Source organism: Geospiza fortis, unplaced genomic scaffold (genome assembly GCF_000277835.1).
Source record: "Geospiza fortis unplaced genomic scaffold, GeoFor_1.0 scaffold1831, whole genome shotgun sequence".
Taxonomy (NCBI): domain Eukaryota; kingdom Metazoa; phylum Chordata; class Aves; order Passeriformes; family Thraupidae; genus Geospiza; species Geospiza fortis.
The window spans coordinates 104,078-115,359 of record NW_005054525.1 but is presented as its reverse complement, the minus strand read 5'-3'; the positions used below and the strand labels follow the sequence as shown (position 1 = coordinate 115,359).

Here is an 11,282-nt window from a genome sequence, read left to right as displayed (position 1 = left end):
GGGAACGGCAGGAACTTGTTATAATAGAGCCCTTGTGCCCCGCTGATGTGCGGGCTATGTGCGCTCGATGCGCTCGGCTTGTAAACAGGAGGCTGGAGCTAATGGAGTGGGGACGCAGCTCGCGTAAAATCAATGAAACTTGGGTCCACCCTCATGTAATAACTTCTCTTTTTACCAAAATACAGGGTAGTTTCAAGCATCCTGCTCAAAGCAGGAGGTGTGCAGTGCACTCACACAGACCTGCCTCTCACACCCTTCCCCACGACAAAGCCAGTCTCCCAGGGCTGAGCCTCACCGCGGTGGGCGTGCGGAGCGGCCGCGGCGATCCGCCCTCCGCTGAAGTCGGGAGCGGTCAAGTCAGGGTTCAGTGAGGTTAACGAGGGCTGGAGCTTACTTGAGTGCTCACTTACAGTTCTTGTACCTCTGTCACTTCATGCTCTGCACGATAAATAAGCCTGATACTCTAATTCAGCCTTTGCTGGTCACTGGCCTCGCTGCAAGTGCCACCTGCAACTTCTGCAGAGTTGCTCTTCAGCTAGGAACAAGGGAGCGGGTTTGGTTTGTTCTAACAGGAAGAAAAACGGGTCTCAGTTTTAGGATTAGACAGTCGCTGGGATTTTTTGACAGAAATGCTGCTTGCTTCAGCGTTCAGAAACGTGTTCAGTTAACAGTCAGGTAATAGAATTTACCAAAATCAGAGGTACTGTTCACGTGATGTGACTAAAGGACTAACCCATGTATCAGCTCTCAACTGATGCTTTTGCTGCTTTCTTCGAGGAATTTTGTCACATGATCTCTGGTGAAACTTTCAGGAGAATGGGTATTTTTGTATTAAGCAGAAAATTAGATATTTGCAGTTGGGCTCCTATTTTTACTTTTCCAAAACAGAACATGTAGCAAGTTGGTAAGATTCAGTTCCTTCCAACAAGGAGGTATGCAGTGGGTTTTGTACCTTTCTATCCCCTTGTTTAGAGATATTTGTAGCTGTCCAAAAATTGTTTCCTGGTGTGGAAAGTTCTGATATTCAAAGATAGCTATGTTTTTTGGATTAATTAAAAAAAAAAAAAAGCAGAAAAAGCCCCACCAAAATCAAAGTATGAAACAGATCAGAATTTCAATTTCTCTTTCATCACACAATGCACTTTTCAATTTTTATTATATTTGTTTTGGCTAAATACAAGCAGTGGCTTTCTTTTTTTTCCTCCCTTCCCTTCTGAAAAAGTAAATTGCCATTCCATTAAATCTTATAGAAAATATTTTCTCAAAATAAAGTTGTTTTTGTCCTTTTTCCTTTAGGCTTCCTATGGCTTTAAAAAAATCTTAATATAATATTGGTTATTGGAGATAAATTCTCTCAGTATTTGGACTTGGAACAACGTATGAAGGATCCAGTTCACACTGTTAGCTGAAATCTGTTGTCATGACTCCAGTCTTTTGCATGTTGCAGCTCACAGGAACAGAGGGTGTGAAGTCCCATTGATTTTAATGAAAGTACTCATGAATGAAGCAGAGGAGTACGTCATAGATGTTTGCAGATGTGCTTTTGTTTTCATGCTCTGGGAACAATAGATGTATTTGCACACCAGAGCAACATCTGAAATGGGTTTATAAGGAAACCAGATTTACACATGTATCTTTAACATAATTTAAAACAGTTGCAGGAAAGCTCTCTCTTCATGAATACCAGTGTAGAGAAATAACTCATTAGACTATGCCAACTGCCAGTTTATTTTCAAACTCACTATAATGCAGATCTCTTTGCTGCTAGCTTTTTGTGTGTTTTGGTTTTTTTTAGTATATCCCCAGTACATTGCTTTAAAGTGTATTGGTGGTATTATGAGATATCATTGAAGGAGGGAAAAGGAAAATAAGCATTGACAGTGTGCCTCAGTTTTTGCACAGAACACTTTTCATGACAGGAGTAATACATGTCATGCTGTGTTTAGGTGCTTAAAATTGTCACTCAGTCAAATCTCTGAGGAAACCACTGTGAATTATAAACCATGATACTTCATTCATTGCATGTGATTACATTGGGCTTTCAAGTGGCCCATCTATCTGTCCCCTGCAGCAATCTGGATTTTTCTGCCTCCTTTAAACTCCCTAGGTTTTGTTAATCTGTGTGAAGATGCCAAACCTACCGGAGGAGTGACTGTGGCCTTATTTGAAACTTCAGTATGTCTAAATTGGTTATTTATGGTCGCTACAACAACAGCAAAAACCAATTGTATGTTGTCATTCCACAAAGGGAGATCAGGAGAAAAAGCACTCTGAAGCAAAGGTCACATATGCTCATTGATTTCTGAGAGGTCTTCTTTCTAGGTCTACGCTTATTTAACATTTGAATGAGAAAAGCACGCAAAAATCTTAATGTTACAACAACTTTTTTAAACCACAGAATATCTTAAGTAAAGGATAAGAGCAAGTAGAGTAGTTAAACTCTCAGGTTTTTTCACAGTGTAGTATTAAATTTTAGCTGCAAGTGGGCAATGGCATTTACAGCTGTAAGATGCACCAACAGTGTTTTAGAAGGGATGGCATATTGTAGCTAAGGAAACAGATTATGAAATTATATCTTAGAACAACTTGCCAACAAAAAGAAAAAGAAAAAAAAATACACTTTCTAATAGCTCCCAGGCTTAAAATGAACACCTTTGCAAGAGAACCAATTAAACACCAGATGGATGGTCAGCAGTTGTGGCTAAATGTTTCTTCAGTTACAAAGGATAGCAAGCCCAGCTTTTGAAAAATTAGTGCTAAACAATGTTACTATTTTATGGTCAAATATAGTTTTAAATTATGTTGGTAATTGCAGTGTTAATAAAAATTTTAATGATTGACTTTTAGAGGAACTGCTTTGAATAGTCAACTGTTGTATAAGGTGAAACAGAATGTGGTGTGTTTGTTGATATATCGTTCCTGTTTATCTCTATCTAGAGAGATAGGTAAATACTGCATATGTTTTCATCTTCATATATGGGAAAAGCTTTTTCATCATGTCTTATATCATACATTGTTGTATTTAGTTATATTGCAGTATTGACATGTCTTGCTTGTTTAAAGATTTCTAAAATTTATTGAATAAGGTGATGCAGTTAAAGTCTGATATAGTCAATCAAATTACTGTACAAGGTTCTTGTATCTACATTCTGGACACTGCTGTCCATATTTCATTAAAATACTTTTCCTTTATAATGCGAGTTTAAAAACCAAGGAAAATGAGTTGGCTTTTTAGCATTAGTATCAGAAGCATTTCCATTGAGACATCTGTAATAATAGAAATGATAAATTACCTGCTACACTGCATAAAATTCAGCCTAAATATCTCATACTTTTTAAGGATGAAATGAGTACAAATCTTCCATTTTCTTTTTTACTATTTTCTCTTTAGAAGAAGCTGGCATTGATTTTATTTCCCCAGTAGAAAGGAAAATTGACTAGTGGATAGCAGCACATGAATTGTTCTTGTTTTAATGCCCTTAAGGGCAGCTGCAAACACTTCCCTTCCTTCTAGAGTAGTGAAAAATACAAGTCCTTAATTAAGTATTTTTGAGCTTTCCATTAAACACATGTTTATTAATTAAAATATTAGTAAGAAAAAGAGGCTTTTATTCTTCTTTAAAATTCTGTACTGAAATAGATTATGCTTGAAGTCTGATGTTGTAAGCAGCATGGAGAGCCGTAATTATGAAATATGCTACTCTAATGTAATATTGTGGTATAATCAAAATTAGATTTATTATTTCAAAATTAAATTAACTAGTGCAGAACGATAAAGGGGTTATAATATGTAGCAATAAGTGTATATAGCCAGATTCTTAGTTCCAGCACATCATTACAGATCCCAGAATAATTAAGGACAAAGTGAAGTAATTTGTGCTCATAAAATATTAATGTATTTTCAGGAATTCTCTGTTTAAGAAAACAAAAAATAAAAATTAGATTGTGGTTGTATATTTGCAGTATTTACAGAACATGTCATACCAGTGCTTTGTGCTCATGTTTCTATTTGTTCTTCCCCATATGTTGAGTTTTTTAAAATAATCATGTTCCTAGATTCAGCACCCTTACAACCAGTGCAGTAGTAGGTATCCAGGATACAGAGAATGAGAAAGAAACTAAGAAAGTTATTTGTTTGTGTCAGCAGCCATCTGTTAAAAACCTTCCACTTGGTAGAATTTTCTACCAACACGAAATAGTTACGTTTTGGAACCTATCTAGTATTATATAATAGTGAAAACAGACTTAGCAAATTTAATTGTGTGTTAACACTGAAATACACATTAGCAGAAGAGGTAATGAGTAAGGCAGTACTTGATAGATGGTGGACATGTACACAACCAAACCAGTATGTGTATATGGAAGAGATTGAATCTCAAAGCAAATGAATCTTGGATCTACATCTTTAACTGCAGGTACTTCATAAATATTTTCACAAAAATTTTATCAATCACTGAATTTGACATTTGATATTTAGTTCTCTGAATAGTTAATAGGTGCTCCAATTGAAGTAGATCAAAATTTTAAAAATAAATGAATGATTACTTATTCATCCCTCTGAAAAAATATTCAAAGTAGCTTTAAAAAAAACCAAAACCAAAAAAACAGCACTAGGTGGGTGAGCAACTTCATTTTGAGGAGCTTAAAGTAGTTTAATGGGAATTAGAGTGAAATTACATCACCAAATAATTATCTTCTACTTGCTAGTTATGGTATCCATGCAACCTTCCTTTGGAGCCTCTGGTAGAAATGGCCTTCAGAGAGCAGACACTGGCAAGTGTCAAAATGAAAATGCCTTTCAAGAATAAAAGAAGAAAAATTGCTGTAGTAATCTGATAAAGGTGGGGTTTGGCTCCAGTGCAACTTTGCATGGCCATCCATGACTTTTCATATTGTGTACCATCTTCCCTCCTTACATTGCTGTTTGAAACTTTTTACAAGAGTAGTTATGATTAAATGTTTGCTAGAACGTTGTGCAGTACTGTGTTGCTGCCTTGCCTTTCTTACATACTGCAGAACACATGAAAGGCAAAAAAAGAGCTAAAGAATTCATGCTTTTGATCCCTCTGTCAGAATATAAGGCAGAATGCAATGCATATTTATGTGCTGGGGATACTAGAAAATGTTGGTATGAAGAGTTCATAAAGAGAAAGGGGTCCTAAGGTTTTGCTCTTTCATTCAAATCCACACAAAAATTTTAAAAGATTTAATTTTACAATGGAGGTTTATGACAGTGGATCCAAAAGCCCATCTGCAGAGCTTTCAAATAGCTCCTGACAAGGAGAGGTCTATAGTCACCTTAAACCCACAATAACAGAATGGTTACTTCTCCTACTTGCTCTTTCTGTGGGCAGCTGGGCACAAGAGCTGTAAGTGTCCTGCTCCCTCCCTTCTCAACTGACTATATATAATGTGTCCCTGTTTCTGCTGGCCACCTTCCTATCAGTCCACCTTAAAAAAATGTTGAGGGAGTCCTGCTTTATAAATTTCTCTCAATTTTTTCCCCTGAACAGATCCATTAAAAAAATGCTTATGATTATAGTTACTGTGTCTTAGTTGCCAAAATAAATCAGCTGTGAAAGTGAAGGATTTGCTTCAAAATAATTTATAAGAAAAACAAGTAACAAAAGTAGTTTATCTGTCCGTGTTGTGTGCATCTCTTCTTACCAAAATTAGAGCTGACAATGTAGTGTTGCCTGTAGCATATTGGATGGAGAGGGCTAGGTCTTCTACAGCTTCCTAAATTTAACTTCTTATTACTTTAAAAGGTACCTACCAGGGGCAGTGGACAGGAGGGATGAGACATGGATATGGTGTACGTCAGAGTGTACCCTATGGCATGGCCACTGTGATCCGTTCACCTCTCCGAACATCTCTGGCGTCACTTCGAAGTGAGCAGAGCAATGGCACTGTTCTGCATGACGTCACTTCAGACAGTCCAGCTGGAACAAGAGGAGGATTTGTGCTCAATTTTCACAGTGATCCAGAAGCCATGGGCATTAAGAAAAAAGGAGGCTTATTCAGAAGAGGATCCCTTCTTGGTAGTATAAAACTTAGAAAATCAGAGTCTAGGTCATCGATATCTAGCAAACGGAGCTCTGTAAGGAGCGATGCTGCTATGAGCAGGATTAGTTCTAGTGACGCCAACTCTACAATTAGTTTTGGAGATGGTGACTGTGATTATAGCCCTCTGGAAGACCACGTAGATGCTACCACTACAGAAGCCTACATGGGTGAATGGAAGAACGACAAGCGCAGCGGTTTTGGTATCAGTGAGCGATCAAATGGTATGAAATACGAAGGAGAGTGGCTGAATAACAGGAGGCATGGATATGGATGTACCATGTTTCCAGATGGCACCAAAGAAGAGGGAAAGTACAAAAATAACATTTTGGTCCGTGGAATAAGAAAGCAACTTATACCAATACGAAACACAAAAACTAGAGAAAAGGTGGATAGAGCAATAGAGGGTGCACAGCGAGCAGCTGCCATGGCAAGAACCAAAGTGGAAATTGCAACCTCAAGGTAAGTTATCAAATGGAAGGTTGTAAACCTTTGTGGTAGTGAGCACTTGCTCACCTCTCAGTTTCATGTGTGTAGCTCTGTTGACTTTAGTGACATTATGCATATGGAGCTTAGAGCTTCAACTTGTTTGAGTGAAGAGTTGGTGTTTATTCCGTAATATACCGTAGAAGTAAATTTCCATTCTTTATATATTTCTGCTTTCTCTCAAGAGCTGCTGCATTATGCCTTTAAACCTGTTTGGAAAATAAAACTGGTGAGGAATGTAGTGAATTATTTGGGGGATATGAGGTAAAGTTTTAATATTTTCCTGTAACCATGCTCCAGTTATGCTTATTGTATTGCCAGATTTTTGGTAGCATCTGAAACTCACTGAAGTTCCCCATTTGACAATAGGCATCTTAAGGTGCATCTCTTTTTCTGAGAAACTCTTGGTAGGAACAGCCTAAGAATAATGGTCGAGGATGTTGCGCTTAGAAGCTGTTGATTTGGTTGCCAGGGCAATATCTGCCAAAAGAGTTCTTTATGAGGACTCTTCCATTTTGGAGCATGCTTCTCCTCAACTCATCTGATCATACGACCACCGCCTGAAATAGTGGTGGTCAGCTTCTCCCTGTGCCTCTGCCAAATGTTTGAGATGGGAGAAATGTGTGGGTATTGGTAGTGGAGGAAAGTGCCATTTTCACTTTCAACTGTTAACCAACAATGAAACAAAGTTTCTTGAAATGGAATTGTTACAAATTAAATTAGTACAGACAATTTTAATTGGTTTTGTTATTATGTTTGAGAGCTCTTTAAAAAGCTATTTCACTTTTATTGCCTTTCAATAAGTTTCTGTGGCAGTTTCTCTATTGATGGCTTTAGTTTGTTTCCTCAGGCAGGCTTTTCTTGAAATATGCTTTGAATAAAAAAAAGAGTCCAGAATGTGCATGAAAGAAAATCTTCATGCTATTTTAGAAAGAGGATGACACATTACCCTTTGAGGTGAACAACTGATTCCTAATTTAGTGTGGTCACTAGTGTGTCCCCAGTGACTACCCTTTTCCTGATAGTCATAAGAAGTACAGAAAATACAAAAAACTGCTTAAGTGGGAGACCTTGAATATATAAAATGCTCATAGCAAGAAGTAGTTGAGACACTAAGATGAAGAATGTAGCATACCATTAAAGGACTTTTCTGAGAACTGGTCATGTAAGTAACTAAAGGGTAGCATATATTTGGTTACTTCTATAAATACATGTAAGGCATTATATGACAGCGTACCGTATTGGTAAGGCAGATCAGTAATACCTAACTTCAAGAAAGTGCTGGATCCCATTCATGTTCTGTCAGTACATAATAAGCCCCAGTTAAAAAAAAAAATAGGTGGGATGTTTGGAAAGGGGGAGTCACCCCTTTGAGTCTGTATAAAGCTATTAAAAAGCTGTTGTCTGAGACCATTACATTCCAAGGCACAGTGAATGCACTTCCTCTTCAAGAAGTGTCTCTGAAGTGTTTTGTTTGCTTTTCCTTCCCTTTGATTTTTAGGTGGAGGACAGAGTTCAAATTGCTTCTTTAGGAACAATTCACCAAAACAATGTTGATTTCTTGAAAATACGTTTTTGAAAGTGCAGCAGAAGTTGTAGTGCAGCTGTGACCAGAGGCAATCTCTCCCTTTGGTTTCTCAGCTAAAAATCTCTCTGAAACACTCCCATGACTACCAGGATAGACAGCAAGATGGCAGATTCAGGTGTTCTCTCTTTTTAGTAGCCACTGCACCAACTGTACTGGCACTGATTCAAAGGCCAAGAGACCTGACACCAAGCTGGGCAACATCAGGCATGAAGATAATATTAACTTCACTTCTGAGGGCATGTTGGACTCCCCTAGTAAGAATGGCAAGACCTTTCCTATCTTGCAAATTTTCAGAGTCGTTTTGTGAGTATCTACCAGTAGGAGCAAGACCATGGACACTGGTGAACTAAAAAACTGTCTTACCAAACTGTCTTTATCAATTTTTTACCAAACTGATATATTAATAATATAATAATTCTTTGGACCATAGCATTCTTGCAATGTCTTCCTAGATGAATATGAGGATGGTGGTTTTGTCTGTTTCCCAGCGATTACTACTGCATAAAAAAGTCGAGTCTGCCTTCTATAATTTCTCTAGTGTGTAATAAATACAAAGGTGGATCTGCCCATATGGCATCACCTCACTGCACAGTGGCCTTCTATGTTTCAGACTGGACAGGTGTCACCAGCACTGTGTGTTTGCTGTAGATTTCCATTGCATTAGTTGAAGAACTCACTAGATAGACCTTTTCTCACCCCAAAAACCATTGAACCAAAGAGCTAGAAATCCTTACTCTTATCCAGATACCTTTCTTTTCAGTGCAGCTTGGAGTTGCTATTCTTCCTGCATACAGGAAGAATATTCCCAAAATGTTTGTTCAGCCAAATGGAAACAGACCATACTCCTGTTCATAGCTCCCTGCTGGTCCTGACAGGCTTGGCTGGTAGTTTGACCTGTGACAGATGTCCACACAGTCTTCAACAAGACCAACCACTGTTTTGCTTTATATTCCAATGTCTTTTTATGTCTGAAAGTCATCTTTAGTAATCTGTGTAATCTTCCTTTGTCTAAAGTGGCATTTTGTACACAAAGAAAAATATAAAAGTTGGGATAAGTAGTGCTTCTCTGAACCTGAATTTACATTGGCTCTCCTGACTTAGGTTTTGGGTTTTTGAGGTATTTGTACTGAGGTATTTTGAAAATTACAACAGCATTTCTCAAAAGATAGCAAATTGCAACATTATGTGATGTATAAAAAGCTTCTGTATCAGGAAAATAATTACTAGCTTCTACTACACAGATGTATATTCTAAACAGGTTAGAAATTATCAATCAATAAAATTGCAGTGCAACTTAATAGATTTGATTGTGTATTAGTTTTACCAGCTGTATTTAAGGAAAAATGTTTTGGCATAGATATAAAAATCCCAGAATTTGAGAAACTTCAAAAGTATGCTCATTACTTTCCCTTTTCAAAACTTTTAAGGTGCCTTTTAAAAATATCATTATTATGGGGAGTAATTAATTCAAATTCATCTTTAATGCATTGCGCTAAAAGCAGTCAGGTTTATATGCCTTATTTGGGGTCCTCCTGTCTAAGAGGAGAAACTGCTTTCCAGAAATATTTGATTCTTCTCTATACATGTGAAGTGCTTTAAATGCTGAAAGATGTATGTTTGGAAGAGACTTTTGGAAGATATTAAAAAGCCCCCTATGTTGACTCAACAAGAGTCAAGTGGAAACTCATTTTGAGGATATCATGTAATTCTCACTGTAGGGATTTTGAACTTCCTTTCCATCACTGTCATATGTCTCATTCAAAGGAGCTATCCCTCTGCAGCTCAATATAAACTGGAATTACACTTCTTTCCTAGTAAGAAAATTACTTAAGTTCTCATTATTCTGTATTATATTAACTTTGCCTTCATCAATACTTATGTACAATATAAAACTGTATTGTTTCTGGAATTCATTTTCAGAGTTTGAACATAAATTTACCTTATAATACTTAGTGTCACTGGGTGTTTTTAAAATACATCAGTCCTGTAAGTAAACATGAGGCAGTGGAAGCAGAAGGAATGATGTTTGTTTACCAACAACCCCTCATGTTCCATATTCTTTCAGAAAAGTTAATTTTCTGCATTCACAATTGAGCGTTCTGAGCCAGACCTTTTTCTTTTTTTTTTCTTTCAAATATTTTCTAGCTAATTCTCCCCTTAAAAGACCTTTTGCTTTAAGTGTTGACTCTCTGAGGAAAAGCAAACTTTGCAAGGACACAGAGGGACATGATAAAAATACAGTAAGGGTAAGAAATATGAACCAGAAGATCATATATGAAGGGAAAGGGAGAAAGAAATCAGAAAAATACTTCCTCATTGATACTTTCCTTACATTTCATTGATCTTTCAGGTCAGAAAACAAACAGATTCAAGAATTTAAACTTCTTGTTTTTTTTCCTTTTCACAGAAGCAAAATACTTCTAATTACTTTAAAGTTTTGAGTGAGTTTTAAGTGAAGTGTATGTGTTGTCATAATATGCCACAAGAACTTGTGACCACCTTAAAAGCAATATTGTAACGGGCTTTCATTACAGGAGCACCTGAGATTTGGTGAAGCACAATGGTTCCTTTGTGTTAGGCACTGCACAAACAAATTATACCGTCTGGAGACCTTGCAGTCTGGGAAAATGGCAGTGCCCAACAGATGAAAAGAAGCTGGCAAAAAGACTGGGTCGGAGAACAAGATAACAGTAAAATCAATATCTTGCTACTAATAATATGGAACAGTTCCTCCTTGTTAATTAGCTGTCTGTGCTCAGACAGCAGTGACTAGCGAGTCTCTAGTCACTCTAGTGCTTCTTTAAAGTGGAGCACTGAAGGGGGATTAACTGGCATCTTCTGCAGTGATTTCTTTTTCAGAGCAGCTTTTTTAGACAGCTCAATTTTATTTTTAACATGTTTGTGTCCAAGTCCACAGATGCTAGAGCTAAATTTCAGCTTTTGTTTTTTTAATAGAAACTGCTGAAACTCTGCTTGTGATCCTGTCTCACAAGCAGGCTGCTTTGTTCTGCGTGGCTCCCAAGGAGTCTTGAGTTGTTAGAAGTGGATGCAGGAGGAAGGTGCAGCAGGATTAACTTGGTAGTGGAGACCCAGAATAACTATTTTGTTTGGGAGTGAACACACCTTCACAACATGGGCTTCCTTT

The 11,282-nt window shown here is 37.4% G+C and overlaps 1 protein-coding gene across 1 annotated transcript in view; it reads left to right on the top strand.

Annotated features, from left to right (window-relative positions):
* Positions 1–56: 56 nt before the first annotated feature.
* LOC102031355 (junctophilin-1) overlaps positions 57–11,282 on the top strand; it is an 81,465-nt gene continuing 70,239 nt past the window's right edge. The window contains 2 exon segments of the mRNA XM_014310404.2: positions 57–123; positions 5,769–6,525. Coding sequence (XP_014165879.2) covers positions 57–123; positions 5,769–6,525 — 824 coding nt within the window.